Raw genomic sequence first — 17,751 nt, forward strand, 5'->3', positions numbered from 1 at the left:
TGCTTCTTAGAAGTGTTACCTAAGGGCCTGTGGTATAGGCTTCACCTAGATGCTTTTCAGAAATGCAAAATCTCAGGTCCCACCCCAGACCTGCTAAACACAAATCTGCACTTGAACAGGAACCCAAAGTGATTTGTGTGCTCAGTCAAACTTGAGAAACATGATGTTAAGAAAATTCATCTCTTCTATGAAGCCCTCAAAGATTCATATCCTAAAACCAAGTTGTGATGGAATTTCCAGAAGTAGGAAAGTGCAGACAGCTCACAGCCTGGTGGACTAAGTGTTACTCATGCAGGCATCCTCAGAAGAGGGGGTCACTGTCCATCCAGATTTCATCCTCAGGCTAGAAAGAGGCATTACTCTGGGATCCCCAGAGGTACAGTCAGAAAAAGAGGAGTCTCTGCAATCAATTTTTGAAAAACGGAATGAAGTAAAGCACTGTGCATGAGGGACACTACAGTGACAAAAACTATTCTTATTTGTGGAGGGAATGGCATCTGCTATAAAACACAAAAGGGCCCATGAATGGGCTTGTGTGGAGGAGACAAAAAGGAGATTGAGAGGCAAGTGCATCTTACTCCAGTCTGATCTTTTCCAAGGGGTCCAGGACGGTGCAAGAGAATAGGCTGTGAGAGTTCACTCGGAATGCAAACTTGTTATCCCAAATACCCTTGAAGAACATCGCCATTCTGTTAGAAGATTTTGCATACTAAATTTCATGTTTAAACAAAGTGTTTATTTGGTTTAGCACCTATTAGCATCTGTTGGAAAGTCTAGTTCCTGTCATCTCAACACAAAACATTATAAAATATCCCCTTTTGCTTTCCTTTCCATACTCTCTATTGCACCCAAGCCACCTGAGGTCACCATGACCTCCTCCCTCATCACCTTCAGATAGGAGCCATGTTCATCATCAAAACTTGTCTTGCTGAATTTCTCTGGAGCCACATTGAGTTTCTCAGCATCAAGCCCCAGGAACCATAGCTCTGTGTAGCCCAGGATTTCACTTTGCTCATAAGGAGACAGCTTACTCTTAAAATTCTTTAGGGCTTCTATGTGAAAAAACAGGATAATTGTTAGTTAAGTTGAGGCAAACAAGGGTATTTACCAAAAGTGCAGATGATGTGATGTCTTTTCTAGTTCATGAGCCTTTTCCTCAAATAGGTGGTTTTTTAAAGATCATGCATGGAGAATATTCCCATGAGGAAATATAACAAGGATAAATGCCAAGGTTTAGGAACTATTTCAAAAAATTCAATATGACAACACAAACATAAGGGAAAAAGAAAATTTAGTGCCCCAAGAGCTATGAGTTGCTGCAAAATAGGAATTACTATTATTATTATTATAAATATTTAAAATAATAAGTCCAGAAGTAAAGCCCATAACAACAATAGTGTACCATTAAGGTGATATTTGTCCAAGTTCATGTGGAATCAGATCAGACAAATAGTTTATTTTGAGAAGGTTTGAAAACTACAAGTTTTCTGGACCAGGCAGGTGACATAAAAGCAACTTTAAACGTCCATTGGTATAGTCCAAGGGTCAAACTAACAGTGGTTTTAGTCCCAGATTTCCAAGGAATCTCCATACTGCTCTCTAAATTGGCTGTACCAATTTGCAGTCCCACCAACAATGTATGAGTGTACCTTTTTTTAAAAAACAGCATATAGGAACACAGTCACATCAATGTTTATAGCAGCACAATTCACATTAGCTAAACTGTGGAGTCAACCTAGATGCTCTTCAGTGGATGAATGGATAAAAAAAAATGTGGCATATATACACAATGGAATTTTACTCAGCATTAAAAGAGAATAAAAACATGGCATTTGCAGGTAAATGGATGGCGTTGGAGAAGATAATGCTAAGTGAAGTTAGCCAATCCCCAAAAAACAAATGCTGAATGTTTTCTCTGATATAAAGAGGCTGACTCATAGTGGGGTAAGGAGGGGAAGCATAGGAGGAATAGATGAACTCTAGATAGGGCAGAGGGATGGGAGGGAAAGGGAGAGGGCAGGGATTAGCAAGGTGGTGGAACATGATGTAACATCATTATCCAAAGTACATGTATGAAGACTCAAATTGGGTGTTAATATACTTTATACATAAACAGATATGAAAAATTGTGGTATATAAGAATTATAATGCAAAAAAGTACATGTATAAAAGCATGAATTGGCATGAACATACTCTATATACAAAGATATGAAACATTGTGCTCTCTATGTAATGCATCTCTCTATCGTGTATTTAAAAAAAATAAAATCAATAAAACTAAAATAAATAAAAAGAAAAAAGAAAAAAAGTCCTGTGGTTACTCCCACTGTGGCCTGCAGGAGAGGCAGCTAATACTTCAAACCACAGAGGGAATGCTTGTTAGTGCCTCTCTAAGCTACATGAGACAGATCACATGAGCGTTTGTGTTAGGGCAAGGGGGGCGAGGTGGGGAGTGAGATTCACACTTGAATAAAATGAAGAGTACTCAGAGACAGGAAGCCAGGATCAGGGTAGGAGGCACCATGTTATTTGACAAACTGCTGAAAAGTTGAACTGTGAGGGGAAAGAAAGAAAAAAAGACATAGAGCACAAGACCACTGCCTTCATATACCCAGAGAGCAGTCATGTCCAAGCTAAATAAGGCATGTTCCTTGCCCAAAGGACAGAATCAGGACCCAAGATAGAAGGAGGCAGATACCATCTCTGTAATGGCAGAATGAACTCAGAACTGAAATCATCTCCTGGCAGGAAGGTCACTCCTGAGATCATTTAAGAAGGACAACAATTTCAACTTCAGCTGAGGCCTGCCTCAAGCACCTCTGCCAAGACCCCCTTGTCAAGAGAAAGGCAGAACTTTCAGGACACTTTACTTTCAGTATTCTGGACTTGTCCACTCCTAGCTCCTCCCCACTCACTTTCCTCTGTTCCTAAGTCCGTAAAAGGACAGAAGTCTTTTGTTGGGGCTCCCCAGGCAGTGAGACAGTGCCCTCTGTCTGCACTAATGCATCTGACGCTCACCTGGAATAGTTCCAAGGTAGGTAATAGAACAGTGTGATGCTGGTACTTCCTCTTACCCAGCCTCTTGTTTATACTGTTTCAGTAAGAGGGTAAAGGCTTAACTTCTTTCATTTTGATTTGTAGCCTTAGTTGACTACTCCAACATATGGCAGCTAAGCCCTCTCCAGGTCAGCTCAGCTCTTAACACTGACACCCCCCCCAACCACCGCCTATGCTGCTACTGCCCACCCCACCAGTGTCATACCTGCTGCCGTCAGAGGCACCTTGTGCTTCTTTGGTGGTTTCTCTTCTACCTTGTGTTCATGAGTCTTTATGCTAGGGTGGAAAGGTGCTTCTAAAGCCTTGTACTCAGAGGCCAGCTTACGACTGTGCGTTTGAATTTCCTGTCCAAGGAAAGAAATTGGTAATAAAGAACTACTTCAACTTCTTCTGGGGGACATAAACTATTTGTATGCCCCCAAACACTCACATCCAGACAGGATTTGTCCTACCTTTCCAGGGAGAAAACAGTAGTTAAGAGACAGTAGGTTTTCTCCACCTTTCTCCCAAAGGAAGTATCTAATTCTCATCTCATGCCCCAGGAGACATGCACATTAGAGCATACAGTTGACAACCCCAGGGGTGTGTCACTGTAGAAAGAGATGAGAACAGTTTTTATCATTGCTCTTGAGGAGGCCAGCTCCTAACTAGATAAAGTAACTTGCTTAAGGACATGTAAACTTGAATTTATATAACAACACCGCTTACGACTTTCCTACATAGTATCTTATTGGGTCCCTATTAAAAAAATGGTAGATGACATGGAAGGAAAACAAGATTTTATTTTCTTCTATCATTTATACACCACAACTTCATTTTTCCTTTCCTCAATGAATCACCCCTGATGACAACTCCATAAAGGCCCACTTTGTAGGTAAGAGAAAGTAAAAGGCATATTTACCCAAGTTCATATTCAGTACAAAGAGTGAGAAAAGGACTTGGACCCAACTCTTTAGCTGCTACTCCTTTCCCCCACCTTCCTGGACTTTTCTAGATGTGGTTCTGAACTGAAGCTAGGTCTTTCACCTGTCTGCTCAAGAGCATGTCCGCTGCCCTGTACTCACCCGGGACAGCACACCTGGCTTCAGCAGAATTTTGTTGCTGATGTGTGGGAGGTTGATCACATTCTTCTTCTCCTTGGTATCCATAAAAGGGAGTGAAGTAATGTTGGTGTTTGTACCCTATAGAAGGAGAAATTGGATAACGTATAGAAACCTCAGATAAGAACATTCTCCAGAGGTCATTTCTTCTAGACTCCTCCCCACAACAAGGATGAGCCTAAACCCAGATTCTTGGAGGGAAAAAAAAGAAGATTCCAAGGAGCAAAGTAATCTAACAGACAGGATCTGGGCTTGACTCTCCCATTCCACCACTCACTAGCTGTAGACACTGAATGGGTCACACTGATTCTTTCTCTCAGCCTTAATTATTTCATCATTCTCAAAAATGGGACCTACCTCATAGCTTTTGTGAAACTATGTAGAGTATTCCATAAGTGAGAGCCATTATTATTCTCATTCCAATATTTTACCTTCCAAACATGGGGAAGGCCTTTCTGCTATACAATGCAAATCGTTCTTGATGCAACAAAAACTCCCATTTCCTCTACGGCTACTTTATAGACTTGATCTTCTCACTTGGGTCACTGCCCTCCTACACTGATTGATTAACTGATTGGGAAAGAGATAATCTAACTATCAACAAATAGCCATGTTTAAAACTGTGTGGAGAGAAGCATGGTGATATGGATAGAGGGCTCTCATTGTCATGCTGAGTTGGCCAAAAGTGCCTGTAAAAAGCTATTTCTTCCATCCAATGCCCTCATCCTTTCCTAAAGTCACTAACCAACACTTCCTACCTTATGCAAAAGTCGGGTCATTTTGAGGTTCTTGATCTTGGAGGGTGGCTTCTGGACTTGAGCCAAAGGCTTATTTTCAACCTGAGTCAAGTAGAAGAAAAGTGTAGTAAGGCTTGACAGGGCTTCATCCCAAGCCACCTGGACCTTTATTTCATTTCCTTACAATAAGCAAGATATCCTTGAAGCCAGATTTCCTGATCCCAAGCTAGGAAGAGTTCAAAGAAGCTCAAAGAAGTACTCAATGCATGAAATGAATTACTACCCACAAATAATCTTTCCAGAAGTGCTAATGATAGATCCACTTGTCTTATGATTTTCACACCTTAAAAAATCAATATATGCTTTCTTCCATCACAGTCTTAACCAGCATCCTTGTGGATGGTAAGGAATAGAAGTGGAGCTAATGTTATCTTGCTCTTTAGGAAAGAAAATGCTCTTAGTCTTGCCCAGAACTCAAAATACCCAAAGATGCCTTAGTGGAACCTGCCAGGATACAGGTGCTCAGCCTGAACACCAGTGCTCTCATCAGAAAGGCTTCACATCTAGAAACGGGTGGAGAGGAAAAGACCACAATCTTAGAACAATTTTTTCCAAGGTAGTAAGCACACCACAGGGGTAGGTGACATAATTCCATGCAGGATGTAGATAGACAATCACCTAATGGCTATGCATTTATTTTGCTATCCATTTGAAAAACTATTAGAAGCACTTTAAGTATGTGATTTTGCAGTTGTTATTACTTAGGATGAAATCAGAATTTAAGTAAAAAAAATTAAAGGAGCACGAGATATGGCAAAAATTATGAAGGCAGCACTGAAATAACTAAAGTTTAGCAAACAGCCTTCAGTTTGAACACAAGTTCTGTTCTTTGAAACAAAACTTAGCATTCTCTTTCTTCCAGACCTTCCCTAGAGACCTGCAGGAAGCACATCTAAAGCTGAGATACAGGGGGCCAGACCCTTTTAAATTTGGCAACTGAGGTACAACACTTATTGTCCTTTAGCACAGCTGAGTCCTCCACAGAGCGGTACTGATGGGGCATTTAGAATATTCAATCTTCCTGGAATATGAAGGTAATCTGAGGGAGAGAAGATTTCACAGAGCACGGGCCATGGTCTCAGACCACGTGGGTTAATTGGCTAATGTGCACTACATGCCGATGTGGTTATCTATGAATAGACTGTGATGATATCTAAGGAAACATTGCAATTGTGAATCCAACTTCTCATTAAGTAGGTTTACTGAGGATGCCATGGAGAGACCAACAGATGAATGGAAAGTACATCAACAAAATACAGCCCAGACTAAATATCAGACAAAGGACATCGGTGAGTGTCAAGTGTCGATAAAAAAAAAAAAAAAAGGAAGATACCACCACAAATACAATGAGCCCAGGAGGAGGGGAAAGGGACGTCTGGAATGCATGGGGCTGGTCTGGACTGAGAGGAAGGGAAGACGACATGCTCATTAGGAGAAGCAACAGTATCCAGGCATGTTCCAGGGGTCTCCACTGCTCAGAGAGGATAAGCTGGAGCATAGGGCTGGCTGTGGGTTGCAGAAGCACTGAAAGCTAGGCTAAGAAACTCGGTCTTCTCCTATGGGCAAATGTGAACCACTGAAGGTTTGCACAGTATGTGCAAAGCAAAGCCGTCCTTCAGAAAGATTCCTTCAGCAGCTGTGTGGCATGACAATACTCAAGGGCATGAACTTGGAAGTCACACTCTTTCACTTTGAATCCAGTTCCACTGCTCATTAATTATCTGAATTTGGACGAGTCATTAACTTCTCCTCCTAATACTCGAGGATATTATCATTAACAAGCTCATAAGGTTGTTGTGAGGAAGAATGACTTAATGTGTGCACAACACTTCAACTAGTGCCTCGAATGTGTTAAGAGTGATAGAGTTCAATTTTCCTCATTCGCAAAATGCCGAAAGTGATCTGTGCTCATTTCCCATGAAATTGATGGAGGATGAACAAGATGGCTAAAGGAGCTGTGATGCTTAACTTGACAAAAGAATAAAACAAAAGAGAAATTCTCATAGATTAACATTATGGTAACTGTCATATACATATATTGGAAATCAACAATTAACAAGTAGACAGCTGCTGGGTGGGGTGGTAAATGCCTATAATCCCAGGCTGAGGCAGGAGAATCTCAAGTTTAAATCCAGCCTCAGCAATATCAAGGCACCAAGCAACTCAGTGAGACCCTGTCTCTAAATAAAATATAAAACAGAGCTGGGGATGTGGCTCAGTGGCTGAGTGCCCCCAAGTTCAATCCCTGGTGTGCATCCCCGCAAAAAGTCAAAGGCAGATGGTAGAAACCAGGTTTCTCTTTGTTGGAATGGAAATTTATGGATCAGAAAAGTCTAATCAATATTACCATCATGTTACAATGGACCATAGTTGGAGATTTAGCTCATGTTTAAGTTAATATAGATACATATGGCTACATGTAGAAATATTTATGTGTATGTGTGCATGTGTGTGCACATGTCCAGGTGGCTTGGGATAAAGCTCTGTCAAGAAAAGTTTAAGAAACTGTCAGAGCCAAGAGAGACTAAAGAGACATGTCAACTAAATGTAATACAGGATCCTGGAACAGACAAAGGACATTAGGTAAAAATTAAGGAAACCTGCATGAAGTATGGAGTTTGGTTAATGATAACATATCAATATTGGTTCATTATTTATAACAAATGCACTATGAGATATAAATAATAAAGGAAACTGGGTACATGGTGGGGAGTAGTGTGTGGAAACTTTTATCTCTCTTTTTTTTGGTAAATCTAAGACTATTCTAAAAATTAGTCTTTTATTAAAACAAAACTCCTATAGGAAGGGCAATGTCAGAAGGGCTGCCACTTATGATAGAGTACAAATTTCTTCTACGTGGTTCAAAGGACAGAATCAGGTCAAAGTGTGGGAATTATAGGGAAGTAAATGGAAATTTATGGATCAGAAAAGTCAAATCAATACTACCATTATATTATAATGAACTTTAATTGGAGAAATGTCTGGTTCAATAAAATGAAGAATTTTATAAAATTTAGAGTTGCACATAAAAGGTAGGAGTCTCTCTGAAGCATTGACTTTCCCATCAGGTGGAATCCACCTGACGATCATCTGTGCAAAATGTGCATGCAATGGAAGGCTGGGCAAGATGTAATCTACAAAGTCCTATCAGTTTGTAAGATTTATTCAAGTGACTTCCGGATGTGTTTGGATTTTCAGTGTCCTCCAAAGGCCCTTGTGTTGAAGGTTTAGTCTCTAGCCTAAGGCACTCCTGGGAGTTGGAACCTTTCAGAACCTGGCTTCCTTCTGTTTCTCTCTTTAATGTTCCAGCTGCCATGAGACGAGAAGCTTTGTTCTAACACATGCTCCCCGCTATGATGTTCTGCCTTGCCACAGTCCCAAAGCAAAAGGGACAAGCTACCGTGGACTGAAATCCTCTGAAATTCTGAGGCCAAAATCAATCTTTTCCTCCTTATATGATTATCTCAGGTGTTTTGTCAGAATAACAGAAAGCTTGCTAACACAAACTTTATCTTTCCTCTCGTACAATCAATCTATTGAACAGAGCCATGCTTCCCAACCTTTGTCACATCATGACACATACAGAAAAAATTTAATACTTGTACAGCAACGAGAGTCAGGATAAGAGGCAACTCACAGCCAGGGGTTCCAGCTGCCCCAGGTCTAACCAAGCCACCCCCAGATGGATGGCTTCTACATCTCTGCACCCCATCTCCCATACTCAGATAACAATATGTTGTTGTGCAAGATTATGAGCTTGGTGACTCTGTTTCCTGCAGTTTCTCCAAGAGGCACACAATGTCCCATCACAACACTACATTCTACCATGGCAGGAAGAAGAGGGTGTGATCTCCCATATTCATAGCAAACTACCACCTTTCTTTCAGACAGTGAATATTGGTGTCATTGTCCTTTGGCCCTGCACTGATTTCTAAGTCAATGCAACAGGAGTCTCTTTAATAGTCTCTGTATCTACATTTGAACTCTCCTGTGTAAAAAAGACTTTATTCACAGGGTCACATGGCAAAGCTGGGGTTTCCAGTGCAGTCCATGAACTGTGGCTGGATTCTGGGAAATAAGAAAGGGCACTAGGGAGCTGATAGAGCCTTTTCCACTTCTCTGTGTGCATTGCTGTTCTTAGAAGTTTCCAAAACAGCCAGAAGTCAACTGCTTTACAACTTGATTTCCCAAACCTTTTATATAAATATGCACTGCTTTTATAATTTAAAAATCCTATTATTTAAAAACAAAAGGGCCAGATATGGTGGCGCAGGACTCTGGAGGCTGAGGCAGGAGGATCCCAAGTTCAAGGCCAACCCCAGCAATACAGCAAGACCCTGTTTCAAAATAAAAGATTTAAAAAAATGACTGGGTTATGTGGCTCAGTGATAAAATTCCTCTGAGTTCAATACCCAGTACCAAAAAATAAAAATAAAAACAAAAGGTATTACAACAGGTAATTATCAAAGGTTCAAATCAATGATGGGGCAGGTGGTACTCTGGGCAACTGAGAGCCTAGATAGAGTGGATTAGATTATAGAAGAGGACAGAGAGGACCTGGGCTGGGAGAACCTGGGAGGATAGAACAGGAGATGCTGGCTGGGGTTGTTAAGATTCTCCCCCCTAGAGGCCCTCATTTAAATTTGAGGGCTCCCCTGTTGTTTCTATCTGTGCTTCCCATAGCCAGGTCATGTACCCACAGGTACTGGACACCACACGAAAATGCAAGTAAGGGGCTGATCCGAGCCTAGAGTTTCTTGTCCTGACCCAGGGCCCCTCCTTGCCTCTCTCCTGTCTGTTTTCTGAGCTAGCTGGCTAGTTCTCACTAGGCCAGGCACTTAGGTTCTCACACTTATTTTGTTTTCTCAACCAAAACCTTAAACCATAGCAGGTGGCAAATTCTATCTGCTGCTTTACAAAAGCCAGCTCACCTTTCTCAAATAGAAGCTGCGTTCAATTTAAAAGCTAATTAGGAGAAAGGTGGGAAATTGAAACCAGCTTCCCACCCCCCCACCCCCACCCCTTACCTGTCATTTATGTAAAATAGCTGCAAAGTTGCCAAACTGATCTAGTTACCAGCTCCTGTGATCAAGAGTCCTTCTTCCTACCTCAAGGATTTTTCCAGCAAACACCTCCCTTCTACCTCTCTGAGCCAGAAGGATGCATGGAATTGCAGGGTTAGGATGGACCTTGGAGATGCATTCATTCTCAACATACTCACTGAGCTCGCCCATGTGCCAGTCAGTCATTAGGTTAAGCACAGAAATTACATGGCCCTGACTCCCTAGTGGTGGAGACCAGAGGCTCCCCCAAGTGAGTTCTATGCAGCCAGATTTGGGAAGCACATTCTAATGGAATCCCCTTTGTTTTCTGTTATGCCATTGATGTTTATGTAGCCTTTCTAATTATTTTTTAATTTTTTAAATTTATATATGACAGTAGAATGCATTACAATTCTTATTACACATATAGATCACAATTTTTCATATCTCTGGTTGTACACAAAGTATGTTCACACCAATTTGTGTCTTCATACATGTACTTTGGATAATATCCATCACATTCCACCATCATTTCTAACCCCATGCCCACTCCATTGTCCTCCCACCCCTCTGCCCTATCTAGAGTTTGTCTATTCCTCCCATGTTCCCCCTCCCTACTCCAGTATGAATCAGCCTCCTTATATCAGAGAAAACATTCAGTATTTGGTTTTTTGGGATTGGCTAACTTCACTTAGCATTATCTTCTCTAACTCCATCCATTTACCTATAAATGCCATGATTTTATTCTCTTTTATTGCTGAGTTATATTCCAGTGTGTATATATGCCACATTTTATCCATTCATCTATTGAAGGGCATCTAGGTTGGTTCCACAGTTTAGGTATTGTGAATTGTTCTGCTATAAACATATAGGCTGTGTCCCTGTAATATGCTGTTTTTAAGTCCTTTGGGTGTAGACGGAGGAGAGGGATAGCAAGGTCAAATGGTGGTTCCATTCCTAATTTTCCAAGAAATCTCCATACTGCTTTCCATAATGGCTGCATCAATTTGCAGTCCCACCAGCAATATATGAGTGTACCTTTTACCCACATCCTCACCAACACTTATTGTTGTTTGTATTCATAATAGCTGCCCTCTTTTTATGAATTATTTTTATCTCCTCCCACAAGATTCTATGGCAATGAACATTAGGCCCTACATGATGTGCCAATCTTGGAACATCAAAAGCAGTCAGTCCCTCTGGATGGCTCACATGGGGGTCCCCCAGGTGTCACCTTGTGTGTCAGTATCCATACCATCATGACAGAAGCCAGGATTGAGCTGAGGCCTCATCTCAGATCAATTTGGATTTGCTGAGCGTCTCACAAAGGGGGTAGGGTCTTTTTTTTTTTTTTTTGGTACCAGTGATTGAATTCAGGGGCACTCAACAACTGAGCCACATCCCAGCCCTATTTTGTATTTTATTTAGAGAGAAGATCTCACTGAGTCACTTTAGTACCTTGCCATTGCTGAGAATGGCTTTGAACTCGAAATCCTCCTATCTCAGCCTTCTCAGCCTCTGGGATTTCAGACATGCACCACGGTGCCTTTCGGGGTAGGATTTTTATGTATCATCTTCCTTGCTTGGGGAGCAGGGTCTGCTGTAGACTGCCTCTTTGTAAGAGATCACAGGGAAGGGCCTCCACAGCAAATCCACATTAATCAACATAAGCTGACTGCAATAATCATGAGCCTCTCCCTTGCAGGAACAAGCGTGAGAATGCTCTATCAAACTTGTAATTATCACATATGATTCTCTTACTATGAATAGAATAATCGTGTGAGAATAAAGATACCACTTTCAGACTTAGTATCCACCAGTGCCCTAGTTCCATGGTCTCCTTTCCTGCCCTTCCTCTATGCAGCTACCAGAGTGGCCTTAGGAATAAATGTGAGCATTGGCCACGTTACTACCTCACCTACATTTCCCTATGACTTCTCAGGGTGCAGAAGTCCTGAAACAAAATCCTCCCAGCCTCATCCCTTGTCATGACCTTGCCCTATCCTTTCAGCACCCATCATTGGAAATGTCTGCAGTTTCCAAACGTCATGCTGCTTCACATCTCAACACATTTGCTCCTGCTCCATTTCTACTGGGAATGGAGCAGAGCTTCCTCCACTTCATGCCACCTTCATTCACTTGGTGAATTTAGCCACACTTGAGCTCTTCTTCTGCTGGACTGTCAGACTCTTTACTAAAAGACCTGGGTCTCAGCTCAGGATCTCAAAGCCTAACACAGTATCTCATGCTTGTAGGCACTTAAATATTTCCTGAAGGAAAGAAAGAAGGGGAGAAGGAAAGAAAGAAGAGGAGGAGCAGGACATCCTAGTATTTGTCCTGAAAGACTTGAGACAACTCGAAGGAGTCTAGGAGTCAACAGAGCTTTGACTTCCACTCTCTCTGGTTGGTCACCCACTGTTTCCCAGTGTGGCTTCATGCACTCTCCTAGTGGCTTTCATTCCCACCAGAGCTCTCCTGCTCCCCGGCACTTATTTTCAGAAGGAAAGCTTCCTAATTGCTTAATTCACACACAAGAATCCCATCTGCCCACACCCCCCACTCTCAAACGCCACTAAGTTTTCAAAAAGAATGCCATAAAAAAGGAAGTATCTGTCCAAATAAATGAATCTCTACTCAAAGATGATATTTTAGGTGCTGGGGGAAGTAAAGAGATGGTTCATGAACCCAGCCAGGCAGGAGCACATTCCCATTATGGGTCACACTGACCTGATCATGTAACCTCTACATCAGGGTGAAGGAAAGAGGAACACAGAAGGGTGGAATCCCCAATTGCCTGTCCCACATCCATGTCCTCTACCTGGGCATTCTGCCTTTCCCCTTCCCTGGTTTGCATTCTCATTGCAGCAGGCCCCACCCCAACATGCACATGCTCCAGGATACATCCTGCCTCTTCACTTTGAAAGCTAAATGTGACCAGATCTGGCCCCCCATTTAGGACTAGTTAGAGCAGAATTTCAAGATTCACTGCCTCATCTTATTACCTTAGAGACCTGGGTGTCCTCATCTGCAAAGTTCGGGGGAGAAAGCAGAGTAATACTTAGCAGGCATCAGGCCACTCTGGTCCCCTGTCCCTAGACCACCCAGCCTTTTCAGAAAGGCACACCTCCATTGAAGAATCCAGCCTCAGTCGAACCTCACAAGCTATTTTTCTGGTTATTTTTTCAGTTGGCTCCTCCTTGTTTCTTCCTCCTCTTCATTTAAAAGAAAGAAAAAAAATCCCTAGTACCTGGTTGTGGCTAGATGGACAGGTGAAGCTCAAGTTCAGTGATATCAACTCACAGCTTCCTCCTTACAGCCTCTGTAATCCTTTCCTAGAGGTCAGAACAAATGTATTGTTCAAAACAAATATATCAACAGAGAGAGGCAGGTGATCAGGAGAGAAAACCTTTAGGGATTCTCTACAGAGCAAACAGGTTAGAGGATTAGCCCAGCAGACCTTGCAAAGAGCTGGAAGAAGAAAATCTCCAGCCAAGGGATTTAACTGTTACCACCAACACAGACCTTCGGCAAATCACGGTTTCTCCCTCTCTGCTACTTCTAGCCAAGAGTCTACCCTTAAAGCCCCTTTGTGGTGCACAAGGAAGCCCAGGATGCCTAGACAGGAAGGAGCTGCCTCCTGATTACACCCACAGCCAAGGCTGGACTCTGGAGACCCATTAGCACAGTGAACATGACTTGCCACTTGGGAGGACCAGGTTCTCATCTCACTGATGCCATATCCTCTGGGAGGCCCACCTACCAGCCTCTGACCCTGGTAGAGATGGAAGGAGGAGACCCTGGCCATCCTTGAGTGATGGGCATGAGACAAGCCTGGAAATCCAGAAACCAGGAGTCATTTTCCAATGCACTTAGTGCAACCTGCTGATTCAGGAGTCCACTAAGGGAACTTGAAAAACCATGATTCCGGGAGCAAACTGTTGGAATACATAATATGATGACCTCATTTTACAGATGGAGAAAGAGAGGCTAAAGTCAACCAAATGACTTGTCCAAGATAACACAACTAATGGTAGCAAACCTAAGTCTATGTATGGCCTAAGCCCTCAAGTGTCTTTTTACTGTGTCATACTGCCATCCAGTGATCTTTTCTGATCTCTTTTGTATTCTACCATGAAACATGGGGTCAAGAGATTGTAAACTACTTCCACTCCAAAGATCTCAAAATAAGTTCATGCTTTTATTCCAGTAGTACCTGAATATAGAATACAACAGAAACACTTAGAAAGAAGCATTTTTCTACAAATTAGACACGAAATTTCCTATAATATAAAGTAGATTTGTGCATCATGCAGGCAGGTTAAAGAAGATGATTTCTGGGGCTGGGGATGTGGCTCAAGCGGTAGTGCACTTGCCTAGCATGGGTGGGTCGCTGGGTTCCATCCTCAGCATCACATAAAATTAAAAAAAAAAACATAAATAAAGATGTTGTGTCCACCAAAAACTAAAAAATAAATATTAAAAAATTCTCTCTCTCTGGCTAAAAAAAGAAGAAGAAGAAGAGAATGATTTCTGAGGCTGTTTCCATTCATTGAGATTTATTCCATCCTATGCATGTGTATTTTTTCTGCTCAAAGTGCCCCTAGCTCACAGCTTCTTTGAGCAACTCCATTGTTTCTGGGCCTGTGATAAGGTAGAATATCATGGCTGGTGGGGAGGATGTGGCAGAGCAAAGCCACTTACTTCTTAGCAGCCAGGAGGGGCGGGGGGACTGGGACAAGATATACTGGTTAAGGATATGCCCCAGTAATCCACCTTCTCCATCTAGGCTCCACCTCCCCAAGTCTCCACCACCTTCCAGCTGCGCCACCAGCTTCAACACCCAAACTTCTGGGGTGTGGGAGACCAATCTAGCACGTGACTGTGTCTTACTGCCCTGCTGAGCAGTGTGGCATCCGGTGGCAGGCACACTGCTGGTTAGCCTGGGTCTCCTAGGGTTCTAGAGACTATCTTCATGCAGGCGCGTGTCTCTCCACATATACAGGGATCCAATCACCTCACCTGTCCTTGTAACCCTGCCCCCCTTGACTTTCATTGGATAGGATTTCCTAAGAATTTAGATTTCCCTAATAAAAGCGTGCTTGCTTTCTCGCCAGCCTCCCGTCCTGGAGCTTGGTTTTAAGGTAAATTGTGTGTCTGTGTTTTATTTCTAATGCCTTGGGAACTTGTGAACTTGAGTTAGCCGGCTGTGCTGGATGCAGATGGCACTGGAGTACATTTCAGAATCAAACTACAATATTGAAAATTTTGACAATACCAAATGCTGGCAAGAAGGTGTAAGAGCAATTCTCGTTCACTGACGGTGGGATGGAAAAATGGTACAGTCATTTTGGAAGAGAGTCTGACAGTTTCTTACAAAGCCAAATATATCTTAGTACGTGATCCAGCAACCATGCTCCTTGATATTTGCCCAAATGAATTGAAAACTTGTTTACATAAAAACCTGCACTTGAATGTTCATAGCGACTTTATTCATAACTTCCCCCTAAATAGGAAGCAACCATAATGTCCTTTAACAGGTAAATGGATAAACAGGTATACCAATGCAATGCTGTATTATTAACAGAAAAAAGGAAATGAGCTATCAAACCTCTAATCTACATATTGTGGAGTCGGGCTCCAAATTCCTTAATAGGACACCCATAGCACAAGAGTTAAAAACAAGAATCAACAAATGGGACTTACTCAAACTAAAAAGTTTTTTCTCGGCAAGAGAAACAATAAGAGAGGTAAATAGGAAGCCTACATCCTGGGAACAAATTTTTACTCCTCACACTTCAGATAGAGCCCTAATATCCAGAGTATACAAAGAACTCAAAAAATTAAACAATAAGAAAACAAACAACCCAATCAACAAATGGGCCAAGGATCTGAACAGACACTTCTCAGAGGAGGACATACAATCAATCAACAAGTACACGAAAAAATGCTCACCATCTCTAGCAGTCAGAGAAATGCAAATCAAAACCACCCTAAAATACCATCTCACTCCAGTAAGATTGGCAGCCATTATGAAGACAAGCAATAACAATGCTGGTGAGGATGTGGGGAAAAGGGTACACTTGTACATTGCTGGTGGGACTGCAAATTGGTGCGGCCAATTTGGAAAGCAGTATGGAGATACCTCGGAAAGCTGGGAATGGAACCACCATTTGACCCAGCTATCCCCCTTCTCGGTCTATTCCCCAAAGACCTTAAAAGAGCGTATTATAGGGATACAGCTACACCGATTTTCATAGCAGCACAATTCACAATAGCTAGACTGTGGAACCAACCTAGATGCCCTTCTATAGATGAATGGATAAAAAAAATGTGGCATTTATACACAATGGAGTATTACTCAGCCCTAAAAAATGTCAAAATCATGGCATTTGCAGGGAAATGGATGGCATTAGAGCAGATTATGCTAAGTGAAGCCAGCCAATCCTTAAAAAACAAATGCCAAATGTCTTCTTTGATATAAGGAGGGTAACAAAGAACAGAACAGGGAGGAAGAGCATGAGAAGAAGATCACCATTAAATAGGGACGAGAGGGGGTAGGGAAAGGGAGAGAGAAGGGAAATTGCATGGAAATGGAAGGAGACCCTCACTGTTATACAAAATTACATATAAGAGGAAGTAAGGAGAAAGGGAAAAAAAACAAGAGAGAGAAATGAATTATAGTAGATAGGGTAGAGAAAGAAGATGGGAGGGGAGGGGAGGGGAGGGGAGGGGGGATAGTAGAGGATAGGAAAGGCAGCAGAATACAACAGACACTAGTTTGGCAAAATGTAAATCAGTGGATGTGTAACCGATGTGATTCTGCAATCTGTATACGGGGTAAAATGGGAGTTCATAATCCACTTGAATCAAATGTATGAAATATGATATGTCAAGAGCTTTGTAATGTTTTGAACAACCAATAAAAAAATTAACGTGAAAAAAAAAAGACATTGAGGAGCCTTACTGACATACTGCCAAATGAAAGAAGCCAATCTGAAAAGGTGCAGTACTGTATGATTTCAACTACAGAATACTCTGGAAAAGGCAGAATCATAGAGTTAGCAAAAAGAGAGATTGCTAGGGTTTTGGTGGGAGGTGGGGTCAGGATTGACTAGGAGGAGAATGTGGTATTTTTAGGTCAGTAAAATTATCCCGTATCATGCTGTGATGGTTTGTACCTAATAATATATATTTTTCCAAACCCATAGAATGTGCAACACACAGGATGCAACCAAAAGTAAATCATCGTTTTAGTCAGCTTTTTCACGGCTGTGACTAAAGGACCCGACCAGCACAATTATAGAGGAGGAAGAATTTATTTGAGGGCTCATGATTTCAGAAGTCTTAGTCCATAGAAGGCTGGCTCCATTTCTCTGGGCTTGAGGTGAGGCTGAACATCATGGCAGAGTGTGTGGCAGAGGGAAGCAGCTCACATCAAGGTGATCAAGAAGCACAGACTCCACTTCCATGTACAAATACATACACCAAGGCCACACTCTAATTCCCCGCCTCCTTTAGCCTCACCCTACCACTTCAGTTACCACCCAGTTAATCCCTATCAGCAGATTAAATCACTGATTGGGTGAAGAGTCTCACAACCCAGTCATTTCTCCTTTGAGCCTTCTTGCACTGTCTCACACATGAGGTTTTGGGGAACACCTCACATCCAAACCATAACAATCATTATTAGTTAATAATGCATCAATATAGGTTGATAAGTTGTAACAACTTTCCAGTAATGCAAGATATTAATAA

The 17,751-nt window shown here is 42.0% G+C and overlaps 2 protein-coding genes across 2 annotated transcripts in view; one reads left to right on the forward strand and one right to left on the reverse strand.

The window, feature by feature from the left end:
* Akap3 (A-kinase anchoring protein 3) overlaps window positions 1-17,751 on the forward strand; it is a 70,093-nt gene that overhangs the window by 44,350 nt on the left and 7,992 nt on the right. The gene's annotated exons all lie outside the window — the stretch shown is intronic.
* The window catches only part of Dyrk4 (dual specificity tyrosine phosphorylation regulated kinase 4), a 44,127-nt gene that overhangs the window by 19,351 nt on the left and 7,025 nt on the right, over window positions 1-17,751 (reverse strand). Inside the window, exons 4-7 of the mRNA XM_078052436.1 lie at window positions 4,916-4,996; window positions 4,122-4,238; window positions 3,263-3,401; window positions 889-1,052 (exon numbers count right to left, since the gene is read on the reverse strand). Coding sequence (XP_077908562.1) covers window positions 889-1,052; window positions 3,263-3,401; window positions 4,122-4,238; window positions 4,916-4,996 — 501 coding nt within the window. The remainder of the gene's footprint in view (window positions 1-888; window positions 1,053-3,262; window positions 3,402-4,121; window positions 4,239-4,915; window positions 4,997-17,751) is intronic.

Source organism: Ictidomys tridecemlineatus, chromosome 6 (genome assembly GCF_052094955.1).
Source record: "Ictidomys tridecemlineatus isolate mIctTri1 chromosome 6, mIctTri1.hap1, whole genome shotgun sequence".
Taxonomy (NCBI): domain Eukaryota; kingdom Metazoa; phylum Chordata; class Mammalia; order Rodentia; family Sciuridae; genus Ictidomys; species Ictidomys tridecemlineatus.